At 35.1% G+C, this 17666-nt stretch overlaps 2 protein-coding genes across 2 annotated transcripts; one reads left to right on the top strand and one right to left on the bottom strand.

Moving 5' to 3' along the window:
- Positions 1-4456: 4456 nt before the first annotated feature.
- Positions 4457-5930, top strand: LOC103429190 (early nodulin-like protein 9). The gene is made up of 2 exons (XM_070818430.1): positions 4457-4768; positions 5297-5930. The coding sequence occupies exons 1-2, from the start codon at positions 4573-4575 to the stop codon at positions 5716-5718; spliced, it is 618 nt and encodes a 205-aa protein (XP_070674531.1). The 5' UTR covers positions 4457-4572; the 3' UTR covers positions 5719-5930.
- A 1567-nt stretch (positions 5931-7497) lies between these two features.
- Positions 7498-16331, bottom strand: LOC103429182 (protein disulfide-isomerase 5-3). The gene is made up of 15 exons (XM_070818429.1): positions 16023-16331; positions 14308-14398; positions 13849-13943; positions 13243-13300; positions 12937-13118; positions 12758-12815; positions 12050-12090; positions 11787-11861; positions 10500-10556; positions 9685-9751; positions 9406-9552; positions 8569-8790; positions 8171-8323; positions 7994-8071; positions 7498-7917 (listed from the first exon to the last, which is right to left on the bottom strand). Exons 1-15 carry the CDS (start codon positions 16061-16063, stop codon positions 7840-7842), a joined length of 1443 nt encoding a protein of 480 aa, XP_070674530.1. The 5' UTR covers positions 16064-16331; the 3' UTR covers positions 7498-7839.
- Between the last annotated feature and the right edge of the window lie 1335 nt (positions 16332-17666).

Here is a 17666-nt window from a genome sequence, read left to right as displayed (position 1 = left end):
TTCTTTACACATTAACAACAAGAGCATCAGAAGGTTGAAGTCACGCAAATCCGTTCGCAAGATAATCTGGCCGACCTCTTCACCAAATCACTGCCGAATGCGACGTTTCAAAAGCTTGTTCATGGAATTGGTATGCGTAAACTTTCTAAGTTGTAACTTTGCTATTTCTCTTTGGAATTATGTCAAACTCAGGGGGAGTATCATGTAGATACTTGCTTGATCTTAATATACTCTTTTTCCCTACGATTAGGAGCATTTTTTCCAATGGGTTTTTGCTACCTAACTAGGTTTTTGCTACCTAACTAGGTTTTAACGAGGCACCCACCTTGGGCTGGTCATATCCCTGATGACGTCCTGTAGACGTTTCTTTTAACGTTGCATTTCTCATACATTTTTCCTTAGACTATGGATTTTGTCCCTACTCGAGTTTTTGCCATAGCCTTTGGGTTTTTTAGTGAGACTTACTACTTATGCAAGTTCCTACCTTATTGAGAATAAGCGTTGTTCCTTGGAATCAGTGCCGACGAGTCGACTTCCTCAACTTCTACATGATGCTAAATCTACCTTTAGTATTTACACACTTAAAGGGGAGTGTTGTGAACATTCCTAGTTTAAGTATGATTATGTAAATCCTATATTATATTTGATTCTAGTTATCCTTTCTTATTACAACTTGTATTACTTGGAGAAGAAGGAATATCTTATCTCCCTTTACTACTATAAATAAAGGCACAATGTAGGAGGGATAACAACACACATTCCCCTACAATTCTACAAACACACATCTCTCTTCCCTCTCTCCTGTGCCGCCGGCCCCTCTCCCTTTCTAATTGTTGGATTATTTGATTGGATATCTTATAATATGGTAAGAGTGGAACATATAACGTTTGCGCAATTGTAGGATGAGATGCATGGTTAGTCTCACGTCAGTAGCAAGAGTCGCTAAGACAAGTGTATAAGTGTTTAATAAAGACTAAGTTCACTGAATTTGATTGCCTAGAGATCTATGTATGTATACTAAATACATACTCATGTCAATAAGAACTAGGCATGGGCATGGTTCAGTATAAAGATGGTACCGAAACCAAACTCGTAGCAAAACTTCGATACAATTCGGTTATGTATGCCTGGGTGTACCGAATTAGTACCGAACCTAATGAGTTCAGTTCAGTTCGGTCCAAAACAAGTCCAATTCGGTTTTAGGCCTTTTATTTACGAAGCCTTTTTTTTTTTTAAGAAATAGGCCCAAATCAATTTTAGGCTTTAATTTGTTGCTAGTTTTATTTTAATGTAAATAGGTCCTTTTTTTTCAATTCAACAAACATCAAAGTTCAAGCATCTAATTTCACGACACATACTAGTGCCAAAATCTTTTTTTTTTTTCTTTCAATCCAACAACATCAAACATCAACAAATCCAATCTAACAACATTAAGCATCAACAAATTCAATCTAACATCAAAGTTCATGTATTTGCCTTAGTACAAACCAAAGTGAAAAATCAAAGTTCAAGTAAATGTCTTATGACATTAACACAACTTAATTCCATCTGTATACGCTTCCAAATTTCGTGGTTGATCAACCAACTCATGTCCATGTTTTACCACTTTACGAGGGCAAAATATTACGTTGATATTAAGATCCGTACAATCTTTCAATCCTTATCATGTAGGCATAACTTTACAATTTTCAATCCCTACCTTTTAACCCTCGAACTCTATCACACTTGCAATCTTTTAATTTCCAATGCCTATAATAGAAAAAGATTTAAAACAACAAAAGGTAATCAAAATTATGCTTATCTAATCTTGATTATTCATTAAATTCAAGTATTGTACATCCTCGTAACAATTAGAGTGAAAAAATAATTTTTTTTTAGTACCACGATATATTTTACAATAAGAGGAGGGGCAGTTTCACTAAGTCACACAATGGGCAACCTAATTTGGTATTGACTTCACCATCTATGGCCAAAGACCTCTCACTTACAAGTGAAAAAATAAATTAATTTAACATAAACATTAATATACTAATTTATGCTATATTAAATAATTTAACATAAATATTTCTAAATATTGTTCATTTAAATTTTCTCATAACAATTTAAGTGAAAAAATAAATAAATTTTATTAAATATTTATTAATTTAACATCAATATTACTAATTTATCTAATTAATTGAAGAATTTCGTCGTCGATTTATACATCTTGGACTCAGCCAACTCAAATAATACCCCCTACAAAACAAAATCGGAAACAAGAATTAGATACAAGAGGCGTTGAACGAAAGAAGAAATAGAAGATGAGAAGAAAAGATGAAAAGAATAGAAGGAAAAATAAGAAAAATAAGAACAAGAACTGAACAACTTACAGTGAAGAAGAAATGAAACAACTTACGCCATTATTAACTTATATCCGCCAAGATAGGTTAAAAATATTTAAAAAAATAAAAACTATCCACCAAGAGTACAAGTTAAGGGCGAAAATTTTGCCACTTCATTATTCCTCTCAGATAATAATGAGTTTATGTTGGTTATATACGATATATATAGGTTATGTCTGCTATAAGCGGCAATATTAATTTTTTATCCGATACTGCTTATAAAATTTTCTTCACCAACCCCAGGTCTGGGGCGTGACACTAGCAATATGCAATGCATGAAATGTCTCTACCTTAGTAGAGCGCCTAAGATATTCTTCAGTACGAAGCTTTCAATTCTTCAGGGCATTCTTCAATCCAAGCTCATCAAGTGACAATAACCCTAAACTCTACTTTGACCACAACACAAAGTCGGAGGTTTTTATCTTTAAGGAAATAAGTCAATCATAGCTTATACAATGCAATTTGATAGCTTTCACGCTTTGCAGCTCCAAACTCATATTGAAGGTGACAACTGGATTCAAAACCTTGAGGTAGTTGTGTGGATAGGCAAAAGGATGGTGAATATCTCGGCGACTTCAATGTTTCAAGGTGACAATTTTACACCAAAAACAAAAGTAAGAGGAAGGGGATAAAATCTAGCCATCTAGAGAAAAAATTGTGTCCTTCATATTATTACATATATAAACTACAAACTCGATGCAAACAAATACGATATAGCATCTTCTTCAAAGTGGATTTTGGCAAAGCTAGCTCAGCACAATATTATGCTTGGAGAATCGGTTTTACATAAGGAAGTTGAGGTTTCTTCATAAAATTTCACGTGTCACAAATTTTTATGCTTAACACGGTCTAACATGCTCTAATATATGAAGGAAATTGAGGTTTCACCAAAAAATCAAATGGCAACATGGAGAGTAGCAAAACTCCTTGTAAGCATATGGTAGGTCTCTTATATACACTCAACATTTACACTAAGGGATGATGGGTTAAGTCATACATTGAGTTAGCCATAATATTTTAGTGTCAAACCCACCCTTAAAAATTTGATAAAATTACCATTAAACTGTAGCATTAGTGGAATAACATCCTCATTAATTGTGATGCATATATATAATGATCCCCTTGAACAGAATCATTCAACGAATTTGCAACAGCCACAAGACCAACTCTAATCCAAAAGGGTACTTCATTACCTTCTCACAATGATTTGATTAATTTGTATATTTTTTAAAAGAGATTGCATCCGTACGTCTGACGGAAAAACAAAGTTAAACTTAAACTTGAGTTCTGCAATTTGGAGTTGGAACATGTGCTCGGTCACTAGTCAGTATAAGTCAGTTCTTCAATGCAAATTATCATTCTGCAAGACTCTTATTACTAAGTTCCTGAACTCCACTGCAAATTGACATAGGCAAATGCCAGGAGAGAGAGAGAGAGAGAGAGAGAGAGAGATAGACAGACATGTTAGAGTATATAAGGCAGTTAGGAATGTGACTGTTAGAATAATTAGTTAGGATTGTTGGTAAGGGAGTGAGTCGGTTAAGGTGGTTAGCCTAGCACTCATCTATATAGTACGCATATCATTGTAACCATTGAATTAATCAAGAAAATATCAGTGCAATTCTTTCTTTCTTCCTCTCTAAATTCTCTCTGATTCCTTCTTCTTTTTCCTCTGTGATCTCTCTGTTTCTCCTTCTGCATATTGCTTAACAAGACAGACAGAGATCTTCAATTATATTTGCATTTGAAAGTGGGAAATGAATGGTGCATAGGTTTTGTGTGAATGACTGATCACTTTGAATAATTAATTAGTCTAACCCAGAACACAAGCCATGAATATTCTTGATAATGTATAAGCAAAGAATAAACCCACACAACAAGTTATTTAGAAGTTCCCAAACATAAAGTCCCAAAGAACAACCCTTTAGCAATTTGAAAGTGCACGTATGCTTTGCTCTGAGAGCCAAGAAACCTAAAAGGTAAAGAAAAAGAATTAGAAAAGTAGCAAAAGCTTCACTGACTCCATAGCTTGTTAAAAGTATTTCATGCAACTTGCCCTCTATAAAAACCCCTCTCGAACACCATTCATTCCACCCCATTTTTCTTCGTCTTCCAAATTTAACTGGGAAATACAAGCAATATTTGGTTCAAAATATATATTATACCAAATCTTGAATTAATTTTTTCAACAATGGCCAACCCCATTCACAAAAATAATATTAATGCAGTTTTTGTTCTGGGGATCGTATGTGTGATGCTGTTGATACAGAAGAGTGGTGCAACTGACTTTGCAATTGGAGGTTCAAAGGGTTGGAGTGTTCCAGATTCTTCTACTCACTATAGTCAATGGGCAGAAGGAAACAGGTTTCAAATCGGAGACTCCATTGGTAAGTTTTTTTATGCTCCATATTTTGAGGCTCTACATATTCATCTCAGCTTTCAGTATGTCAAACTTTGAGGACAGAATTATATTACTTTTCAATGGATATACTTGTCATTATTCATGTTCATAAATTGATCAACGATGATAAAAATCGAAGTTATGTGATTAGAATAAATATAAAAGTAAATTTCTTCGACCTTACTACACAGTCTGGTATGTTGTGTATATAGGTCGCTAGACAATTTGAAATTTATTGACCAACTGTAATTAGGATTGCTGATTTCGTGGAATTATGTGTATATGGGTGATTTTAATTTATAGTCTCTCACGACAACATAACACGTCAAATAATCATAATGAATTACGTCCATACTAAAAAAATAGAGTTCAAATTCCCCTCCTTCCCCTCTCCGTATAAAAAAGCACAATAAAATTGTAAAAAGTAAAAGTAAAAATAAAAATAAAAGGTTTGTGACTGCCACATAGCCATGCTTGCCCTTGTTAATTTACTTGAGATATACTTCAACTGCAGTGTTCAACTACCCTCCTGGACAAGACTCAGTGCTTCGAGTAACCCAGGATGACTACAACAACTGCAACACTGATTCGCCTTCGGCCGAGAAATACTCTGATGGCCACACTGCCTTCCAGTTTAACCAATCTGGACCGTTCTATTTCATCAGTGGGAACAAAGACAACTGTCTCAAAAATGAGAAGGTGCTAGTGATTGTCTTGGCAGACAGAAGCAACAGAAATGCAACTCCTCCTTCACCTTCACCTTCAAACTCAACAGATATGACCCCATCTCCAGCTCCCTCTGGTGAAGCGTCTCCACCTCCAACTCCAGCTCCTGAAACACCTCCTCCACCTCCGAATGCGGCTTCTTCAATTTTCATGAGTTTTATTGGGTCCGTCGGGGCATTTGCTGCATCCTCAACACTTTTACTACTCTAACTGGATTGGATCCCTTAAGTATAAAGCTTCTTTTCCTTTGAGAGTTTCCTTTCTTTTTATTACTTGCTTTTTTTCCTTAAAAGCTCAGTGTATATGTTTGTACCGGTGCTTGATATTTGTTTCATACTCATTTGTAGTGTGCTCGTGAGACTCCAAAATAAAGGCCAATATTGTAGATATATGTACAAATAAATAAATTGATTGATTTTACACGGTGCATGCAAATGTATATGTGCATTCCCGATGGAGATGCAAGTATTATCCTTCTTCCATGACTCGCGATTATGGAAGCAATAAGATATTTGAGGTGTTCGTCTATCCAAAGACGTTAAACTTAGCTAGCTAATCCATATTTGATCCAATATAAAATTTGTTGTGAATTTAAGTTTTTATCGTTTATAACCAAAATTTAGCCCCTAATTCCACAATTTTAATTTTTTATAAAACTTTCAAATATAACAAAAATCTCACTTGAACATATAGACCCCAAAAACTTTCAAAGCTAAAACCTAGTTATACCCACAAGCCAAAAATCTCTAAATCTTATGCTTTGTTATAGTTCTGTGAAATTTTCATCGTGGTCTTGGTTTGTAGATTTTGTAGTTCTGAAATTTTCATCGTGGATTTTTTTGTCCTGTGTAGAACAAAAACTGAATGCTAAAGAAAAAAGTAACACTAGGTAGACCAAATTTTTTTAAAAAAAATTGCAAACTAAATGATGTGGTTGTAAATGATTGGATTATTAATTAAGTATCGATTAACGTGTTTGTTTCTTATTGGTGACAGATAATTTGGTTTGCAATTTGGTTTCCATAGCATTACTAAAAATATATATATATATATATATATTTGGCTTAATAGTATAGTAAACATAATTTCAAAAAAAAATTGAAAATCCTTACCTATGCCAGAAAAATAGCGTGCTAGATTGAATTGTATAAGTGGATTTTTGCAAAGAAACTAATCACATAAATCTAATCTATTGATGTCCATCAATGAATATAGGAATACAATCCAACTGGCTAAGTAATTGAAACCAATGAAATTGAAGGGACTAGCTACAGTACATGCGCATTTACTTAATATCACTAACTAACAATCAGATATATATTTTTTTTCTTTTTTTAGTTGCATATTTGACCGTTAAATAAAATTAAAATTGGACAGCGAATTTGATTTTTATATCAACGCCTCACATTTATCCCTACTTTCTGCTCTCCTTTGCAGCAAAAAACATCAAAGAACAGAAAGCGAAAGATATATTCTGGAAGGCAGAAAAACAAAGCAGAAGTATAATTGCTCCTTCGACTTATCCCTCGTGGACATGTTCCAGAACAAAAGGCGAGAGTATCTAGTTTGTGTTTTCCTTTTTAGTATAAAGTTACCTCACTAATAATTACAATATCATGGGGACAGATAGGTTGCACTATTTTTTTGGAATTGGATCCCCTCCTGAGCAAATGGTGGGGATCATCATGACCACATAACACGGACTGTTGAATTTTAATCAAACGGCTACAAACAGAGAAGTCCCTCCAAAATTATAATAATTGTAGTTGTTTGATCAAAATTCAACGGCCCGTGTTGTGTGATCATGATGATCCCCACCATTTTGCTCAGGAGGGGATCCAATTCCCTATTTTTTTACACAACTTTTGATAAAGATATATTGACCAAAAATCACCTAAATCTGAAACAATATGATCGTTGAATTAAAAGTTTAGAGTTTTTTTGTAAAATCGTAACCATCTATTTTCTTCCTACAAGCGAATGTCCTAGTGGTTTTGATTTTTTTTTTATCTATGAATAATATTCTAAAAGATACAGTTTGGATTGTTAAAATACATTACAAAATAAACCCCCAAAAAACATATAAAAAATAATGTACAAAAAGTAGTGTCATGAATCCGCTCCCATCATCAAATTATTTTCGAAAAAAATAAAATAGAAGCTAAACATATATTACAGGAGTTACGAACCATACAGGCATGTATAATGTTTATAAAATCGTTTCTTGCACTGAAAACTCGAACCGAAAAATTGGCACTTGAGATGCTTCATTCCACTTTTTTCTTTCTAAAAGAATTCTTCTTGTACACTAACGAAAGCTTCGCCTATCTATCAAAAGTTTTTGCCTAGTTCAATCTTCCTCATCATTCTAATTGTGTTGTGCAGAATTGAATCCATTATCCCCGCTACCTGCAAACCAAAGGAAAGAAAAAAATCAGTTTGCTTTCTTGAGAGAAGTAAAGAACGACGGCACGAAGATACCAACCGTGAAAACGCCTCCGATAATAGCGCAAACATTGGTGATAAAATGTGAAAAGGATTTCCGGTTTTCTGTTATTAAAACCTGGTTATGGAAGACAACGAAAGAGAAATGAGAAGCGAAAATATTAAAAGCTAAAAGGCATTTACGGTGTTGGTTTTCCTTTTTAAACAAAAATTAAACCTGCATGGGGGAGAGCTCGAAATGGAACTTCGCAACTGGTACTTGGAGACTTTGCACCAAGCTGCTGTGGGCCGTATACTCGTATTCCTCAATTAATTTGTGAGATCTCCCTGTTATAACTTCCGATTTTACTATTTGAAGGTAATGCTCTATCTGCACATACAATTACCAGAAAACGTATTTATAACCAGCTTAAGCATTAGCTATTCCTTCGAAGCAAAATAAACTTCATTCATGATCTCTTCACTACTGAATAGATCATATGTTAAGGACAGAGGAATAATGAATAAACATGAAGGAATATCGCTAATCTAGAAGAGGAATAAACACTATTTAGTAAAAAAATGGAGCAGCAAACACAATAAGATAGGAAGAATCATGGATAGTGACAAACTTACTGTAACATTAGCACCTAACTCCCGGTGATTTATGAAAGACTGACCATTCAACCTATCATGGCTTCCACCAAGATAAGGTACCAATCGCTTGACATCACTCATCACCTTAGGAGCAATCATCCTACCGAATGAAAAATGTGATATGACGTGAGACATGTTCATTTGAGAAGCATCGAACGAATGGGCTCCTGAATGTGCAGAAATGACAAGGTTTCCTGGAACCTGCACGGTACAGGACAAATCATAACTATATTCCAACTCAATAACAACTAGGAGTTTCATTGTAGGGTCAATTGACAGGTCAAAGAAGGTCAGAATTGTGAAAATGAGTAAATGCATATTACTGGTACAATATTCTCTTTTGTTTATTCATGTTAACCATCAAGTACAAGAACTTAAAAACTTAAGGAGGTACCAACTACACAAAGCCATAGTTTAGTTGCTAATGAGGCAAAAAATTTATTCATGAAGAAGCCAAGGCCAGCCATGGCTACCATGACTGCACATGTGGTTCTCAGGGTGTGAGGGTGACTTGTGTGCACGGGTCTGGTAACCAAATTGAGTAGTCATGACTGACCTTAGCATTTCTCTTTATTCATACCAATTTTAAGCATGTGAAACACCTGAAGGCATGCTTCAGGAAAAGATAGATATGAGTTGTTCAATCCTTATCACTTCTCTACTTTCATCGCATTTCCAAGCATGTGAAGCACCTCAATCCATGCTTTGGGATCAAGAAGAATAAAGCAAAGAATTCTATGGGAATAACAATTGCCATACGATTAGGTCTAATGTGTCCAATGATTCTAGTAATTTCAATTTCAACTGAAAGATCACCTTCTTTACACGCACATATCCTTCAATTCTACATCCTCCTGTCAATGGTGCTGGTCTTTTTGCATTCTCACCCCTGTTGTCAGATTTATCCTCCAAAGAGTGTTTGTCAGACTCCACAGGGATAGGTGCAACCAAAGCTTCCATTGTCTGCAAGGATGGAAGCTTCAGATCAGATTTACAATTTCATTTGGGGCATTCAATATCAAGTACTAGAAAGTTCACAGACAAAGTTAAACATGTGATGCAGTGAGGCTAACTGAAACTTATGAATGCTTGTACCTTAACCAGGCTATCTGTATCTCGATCTCCATAATAAGATTCATGCTCATGGTGTCCATGCTCATCCCTGTGAAAAAATGCCAGATAAAGAGGTTGCTTAAGTTAAGCCTCATGTGTACAAGACAGGCATGCCATGGGGATGAAATTGAGAATCGGAGGTATAAATCAAAATAATCCGGTTCTATATAAAGAACGGACACTGAAACAGTTAACCTTTTTATAACCCAGGACATTCACTTCAAAATGGACACACACCCCTGGAGGAAAGAGCCTGGACTGTTATCATAAAAACCTAGATAAGACCTAATTGGCCCTAAGGTTGTATTTAGATAGATGACTTGATATTAAGGATTTGAATTTGCATTTTTATTATAAATTGTATGAGATATTAGACATTAAAATTCTATGCTAATCGAATTAACATGTAATTGAATATTAGATTAAATATTTGAGAACAAAATGTTATTTCAAGTTAACTTCCTAATTTAGTCTACATAATTTTCCCACTTTATCCCTTTTTTTGACACTTCACACACAATATTAAAAAAAACTCAAATTCAAATCTTGCATTAAAATCCACATGTTGAAATGGAGCCTAAGAGAATATTACAAACCACAGGCGCTATGCAATAGATGCAGATAAGATGCACATACAAGTTAGATGAAGATGGAACACAAAAAAAAAGTACAAAGCATAAATAATGCGATCTAAAATGTAATGTTAAGACTCCAAGGGCTGAAATCATTTCGATAATAAATGAATGATTAGAAATCTGTTCGAAAAGAAAAAGTTCGTAGAATTTTGTAGCATTTACCTCACATCACTTCCTTTACGAAAAATACGAATTGATGGATATCCTTGAATGTGATTCCTGAACATTATGGGGAAGCATAGTTAATAATAGCAAAAAAACAGGGAGACAGTGGTACATGCAGCAAACTTGAGAGATAAGTAAAGAAGAGAACAACAACGTTGTATCTAGAGTGATGTAAAGGATTGAAGTATAACAAGATAGCACATAAAAGCTTAACTTGGTGGATATGAAAAAAAATTCAAAACGGTGGTTCAATTCTGGGATACTAAAGAGTGATGGCTTAACTGGGCAACATTCAAGAATATGATGTGAAAATGTAGAAGATACAGACAGTCTAAAATGAGCTCATCCATGTTCCCAACCTGAGGTTAACAGTTCTCTGTTCATGCAGAAAGACAGTCAAACATACTAATGTGCTAGCAAAATGCTATGTTGGTAAGAATACTGCACTTAAGATAAAATCTAGAGCTCTAACAGGGCATTTCAGAAAGGGTAGTGCTATTCACACACCCCTTTTTACCCCCCCCCCCCCACACACCCTTTAATTTTTGTCCACTGATCTTCTTCAATTCATTTGATCCGACGGTCAGAAATTAAGAGGGTGTGTGAGAAGTAAAAATAGGTGTGTGGATAGCACCACCCTTCAGAAAACTAAATTCTAGTACTGATTCGTAAACCACCCCAGTTAGGTACTGGTAGGCAGCTCAGAGTACTCGTTCCAAAATCTTCTTAAAAGGTAAATAGGTTTCTCTTCCACTTTTTAAGTCTTGACCACATTTTCAAGCAAAATTAAAAACCACCCTGATCATTTCGAGTTCAATTTATTATTTAAAATATTCATTAATGAAAAAAAAAAAAAAAAAACCTGCTATTTACAAAATTACAATTGCAGCACATTAAGTGGAGTTTTGCCTTCAGTTTTCTTGTCCGCCGTAAGTCAGCTATTATATATAGCATGTGTAGCTCTCTTTTACAATAAGAAAAAGGGAACTTTAACGAAAAGCACCCGGTACTGTTCACTTTAACGAAAAACCACATTTTTACACTAAAAAGTCAATCCTGGTACTATTCACTTTACCCTTTATTTTGTCCTTATCATTAAAACTCAAAGTTTTCAAGCCTTTTTCATTAGTTTTCCTTAAGAAAAATGCGAATACAACTGTAGAGTGGTTTTACAGCTAATAAGAACTGAAAATGTATATGCTCACAATGGAATGTATAAAAAAAACAATTTGTATTCCCTAGAAAATCAAGTGAAAAGTAGGACTAAGCCATTTAAAAATATACCTCCTACACAAGTCAACCTCTTCAGTACAATCCACCTTCGCCATAAGAATACGGCCATCTATTTCTGGATCATACCTGTTAACCATGGGAGCATGAGAGCGAAACACAGAGAGAGAGTGAGAGAGACCGAAAGAGAGAGAAGAACTGTGAACTTCAAATTGTAAGGAATGAGTCCAGGATGACCATTTAGGAGTGCCAATAACAGCTCCCTTAGAAAATCATATTATGTGGAAGAAATCAGCACAATTTTCAGAGTGAAGCACCTTTCTCTTATTATTTTGGCAGCCTTTTCCCATGAAGGTTTCTGAAAAGAAAGTGATAACGTGAAGTAAGTAATAAAAGAGGAAGAACCAAATGCAGCAAGAAAGATGTGCTTTTGAATGGATTCAACTAAATAGTTCAATTACATCAACCAAACAATTAATGCACACAAAGTATCTTCTAAATATAGAACAGTTCCATCTAAAATGAAGAGAGGGCAACATGAATTAACCCAAGGATCTTGTGACTCATCAAAAGATAATGCACACACACAAGCACATACATGATCAAGAGTGAAATGAAGGGAAACAATCAAGGCAGTAAATGATAGTAAAACACGTCTCCAAAACCCAAAAAAATTGTATGTAAGAAAGAAGTCAGATGAAACAAAATACATAAATTACAACCTCTTAAATTTCTTTCTTTTGGCAAAACTTAAAGATTTCAAATCCTCAGCTAGTGCTATTCCCAATGAAAACTGAAATTGACAAGTTTTCCCATGATTGAACGATCTCATTCTTGGCATACATGATCTAACGTTTAATTTCTGGCCAAAATATGAGATTAATTTCTCTGCAATCATGCCAAAAATATATAGTACGCATATGCATACGCAATTATAAAACAAGATTTGTAGAAATTGATTGATTAAGAAAGCTAAAACTTTCATCAAAAGACATTTGAAAAATATGTGAAGCTATTTTATTTACCAGGCGATTGCTCCAGTAGCACCAAGGAGCATAAAAATTAACAATCAAAATTGGGTGCCTGCAAAAGAATTGTTTAAACAAAATTAGGAAAGGTATCACTTTGCAACATAACAACATAAGTGTCCCACATCAGGGGCATTAAATATCATAAGTATGGACCTAAACTTTGCTCCACTTACTGGTGAGTAAACTTTTCAAAATTCTGGGCAGTTAGCGAAATAGAACCATCACCAGAATACTCATCTCCATCCCCATGCTTAATGTTATGTAAAACGGGTCCGGAGCGGAACTCGGAGCCAGTTGGTCTTAAATCCGTCCCTATAGAGAACTTGCGAATTGTTTTTGTTATATTCAATCTGTTCTGAGAATAAAAGGGAACTGATTCAGGACAGATGGATACCACATAAAGAATATAAAAATAACTAACAAAGGATAAATAGGATTAGGCAGAAAAAATCAGCAACAGAGTAGATAGAGAAGCTTACTGTTCCCAACACATCACTCACGTCAACGGATGCAAATTCACATGAGAGTGCGGGAAAACTACATGAAAAAGGAGATAAAATTAGTCAGGGAGCCAAGGAACTGAGACAAAGGCAGGGGAAGAAATACTGCATAAATAATTATCGAAAGTGAAAAGCCAAGAGTTTTTTTTTTAGTAAAGTTTGCATCAGAGATGTGATATCACCAAATTTTCCAGGAGTAAGAAAGGGGGCACCCTGATAGCCTAATGCTCGCACAATATAATTGCCCCTTTCGGGCCGATTAAAGCATTGCCTACTAATTCGCATGCAGTGCACCTAAGAATCATTTTAACCTAATCAATTTAAATGCACGTGAAGCCATGAACCTAACTAGGCATCACTTTGTCAACACTTCATAAGTCCCACCACTCTCAACCATGACACTTATGCCCCTCTTAATAATTTATAATAGTAATAACTATTCGTTCATAACTTCATATATAGGATCTACATGTGTACCACCACTAAGAAGATAATGTAGACTTACAAAATGATGGTTAAAATAGTTATCTTTGAACAAACTGACTTAATAACTTCATGAACGTCAATGCCGCTATGAAAGTTTACCTGACATTAAATTCAATGCGTAAGAAGTCCCCATCAGAACTCTTGTCAACAATAACAGATGTAGAGGTGCTGACAGTCAAATAATTATTCAGTTCCTGTAAAATGAGCACAATAAGTTCCACCAGGATGTAAAGGAATGTCATGATCATTAAATTAAAGTAACAAAGTGCTGAAACAGATTACTGAAAAAGAAAAATAGAAAGGTAAATGTAGATATGATGATGTACATTAACCACAAGAATATCTCAACAAAATAGAATTATGAAACGAACTTGGAAAACGAAACAGAAGTACTGGAAATTCTCATAGATATTATAAAATAGAAAAAAGGTTAAGCATCCCAAAAAAAACATCATTGGAGATAAAACTTAAAAAAGAATCATCACTCCATCCATGTCAATTGGGTCAAATTTGAATATTCGAGCGCATTAGTAACCAATAGAGATATGAGCTGCTTACCATTCCAAATAAAAACATCATGGCAAGAGCTGCTATTATAGATAATCCTGCACCGGATAATGATGCTTCTGTCAAATCTCTAGGAATTTTCCTGTACATAGGTAAAGCATTTGTAGCTTAAATACATATTTATAAAAATATCAGGACAACCCCTATAGGTGAAACTATTGCACCGAAATTACAGCACAGATTATATATTTTATATAGAAAAAACTGATAAAATCCACCAGCACCATTAGGGGTGTGTGCAAATACCACCCAAACAAAAGTACCACCTAGATTCATGTTTCAGCGTGAATGTACCACCTCCATTAATTTTTGAACATTTAGTCAAAATGTATCATCTGCAAAGACTTTTGGACATGTGAAACGAAGGGGTAGAGGAAGACCTAGGAAGACTTCGGAAGAGACTCTAAGAAAAGACTTAGAGTACTTGGATCTAACGGAAGACGTGACACAAAACCGAGCACAACGGCGTTCTAGGATTCATATAGCCGACCCACTTAGTGGGAAAAGGCTTTGTTGTTGTTGTATCATCTGCAAAGACTGCAAAACATGTGAGCCCTTTACAAGTATATTTTTTACACTTAAAGGCCCCTAGATGACTTAGGGTAAGAATTCAGTTGACTAAAAGCTCACATGACATATCTTCTGCTTCCTCGAAGACAAGCTATAGTCAACGAAATTCTTACCCCAAAATATGCAGGAAAAGTGCTCACGTGCTCATCTCATAATGAGATTTGATGGAATTTCTAACGGAAATTGACAGAGTAGGCATATCCACACTAAAAGTGGAGTACGGGTGGTAAATTGGCAAGATTTTTTGTTTGGGTGGTATTTTGCACACACCCCTAATAGTCCAGGTGGTGTTTGTGAAAATTTCCTTTTCCTTCTATTTCACAGGGTTAGAAGAGATGCAATGCGGCACAATATAACTTTAGTTTCATACATGCATGAAGAAAGTTTACCCAATTCCTAGCACATGTAGTTAAAAAATTTTATGTCAATGCTATGCACTACGACTCTGAAAGCACATTTGCTTTCCAATACTTGTTTTGTATCATTATTTATTATCTTTTGCCTCGGGTTTTCTTTCCGTTTAACTTTTTGTTTCTATAACTTTTGTCCCCCAAAACAATAACAATAAAGGCCAGATACCCAGCAGCTAAAACCTTTTAATCTTTTGCTATTAATGCTTCCACTAAGCACATCCAAATAATCTAGTAATGTTTCCTCGCTCTTCGGTGGTGTGGTTGAAATGGACCTTTCAATGGCACCAACGTATGGATGGAATGCCTAATTCATCTTTTGTGTAACAGCTAAATAGGTATTCCATAGAAAGTTCGATTTCGAAAAATTATGGATAATACCAATTTCATTACTTTCCAATGTTCATTCAAGCAATCAAACACTATTCCAACTCCTCCAAAAAAACAATCAACCTAAATCTGAAAAGAAAAAAATTACTATAGTAATTCTAAGCAACCAAACTAATCAAATCACCAATCTCTTTCATTAGTATTGATTAAATTATTAATCTTGACTATAATCACTTCAATTCCATTTATAATTCCAAGCCATTCATTCCCTTGTCCATATAAAATTCACAGATCACATACACCAAAACCAACTGAATTTCCCACGATCAGATCCAAACCACACACACAGAGCTGATGAACGGTGAGAGGGAGTGAAGGAAATGCGAGAGATCTGACCTATAAAAATCGACGGACTTGATCTTGCCGGTGGAAATCATGGCTGAGATGAGCGGACTGGATTTGATTCCAGAGCAACGGAGAGCTCAAATCCCGATTTCCCGAGCAAAATCACAGAAATAATGAAATGGGAGAGAGAGCTGCTGCGTTCGTCTCTCGCCTTTTGCTTTCTCTATTTGTTTTTCGCTCCTACGTATCGGTCACGTGCGAAGGTGATAAGCCAAGGTCCCCTGAGGATGTTGTGGCCAATAGGGCAGCAAGAGAGTCAGATCGAGTGGAGGAACTTGACTTGATGTTATAGTAATATCACTTGAATTTTATGAGTTTATTTTAAAATTTAATGGAATTCAAAAAAAAAAATTTAACGAAAAATCATATTTGTACACTAAAAGGTCAATTATAGTAATATTCATTTTACTCTTTATTTTATCCTTATCGTTAAAACTCAAAAGTTTTCAAACATTTTTCATTAGTTTTCCTTTCAAAAAAATTATTATAATTACAAAAGAACGTGGGAGTAGAGAGTGAAGAGAGGATGAGAGCGAGAGAAAGAGAGCAAGAGATAACATGGGAGTGGAGAGAGGGGAGAAGTTTACTTTTTTTTTTTTTTAATTTTAAATATTATAGTTCTTAAAATCACATGTAAGTGATACTATTAATATGCAGTTTAGATTACATATTTAAAATTTAAAATTAAATTTTTTAATTTACTAAATAAGTTAACTAATGAGCTTAGGGAAATTGTAAGTGTATTTATACTTTATGTTGCACAATGATACTTATGCTCTGACATTTATTTTTGTAATAAAGATTTAACCTCGCTCACATGCACACTCTTATCCAATTAATTTATATTTTGATTTATTCTTAACTTTCCACCTCGTTATCACTTTATGGCTTCGTCACCTTACAAATCTCGGCCAACATTCTTCGACTCACTTGTCTATGTGAAATCTCATCACTAGATTCCACTATTCAATTATTCGTATATCATATTTTCAGAAAATTATTATTATTTTCCATCAAATTTAGAGTTTTGATTACTTAATTATAAAGTTTGATTTTCGTAAATGGTCATTAAAAGGTTGTAGGCCCTTCGAGGTCACTCTTAGTGTTTTTGGATAAAGCTCAACCCTACGAACGCATAGGCGAAAACCGTTCGCGAAACGAAATTTTAACGAAGGAGAAATAAACAAGCAAAGGCGGGCGGATTTTCATCATTAAGACCTTTATAAGTGGAAGGCTCAAGAAGTACTAGAGAAGCCTTCCCATTTGGGTGTTGGCTAGCATTGACCCGAGTACATGGCTTAGTGACCTGTGTTCAATCCAGACTTCTCGAGGCTTTTTTCAGCGAGCCCTAACGGCAAGGCTTGTTGCCACCACCACCATTAAACTCCTCATCCTCACGAACACAACCCACCCAACCTTGTGCCTATTTGGCCATGGCGTACCGAGATCGACAGCTCCGAGCCTTACTAACGACAAAACTACCCTTTCGTCCAACCCTGAGGTCTACCATCACCACCAGTCGACAGCCTAGGACCCTAGGACGAGATCCATGGGTTCTGATCACCCATCGAAGCATCCACGGTGATGCCATAAAATTACAACAAATATGTGACTTCCATGACAATTTTCACCGTC

This window comes from Malus domestica, chromosome 03 (genome assembly GCF_042453785.1).
Source record: "Malus domestica chromosome 03, GDT2T_hap1".
Classification (NCBI taxonomy): domain Eukaryota; kingdom Viridiplantae; phylum Streptophyta; class Magnoliopsida; order Rosales; family Rosaceae; genus Malus; species Malus domestica.
The sequence above is the reverse complement of the archived record's forward strand: the minus strand, read 5'-3'. Positions and strand labels throughout refer to the sequence as shown.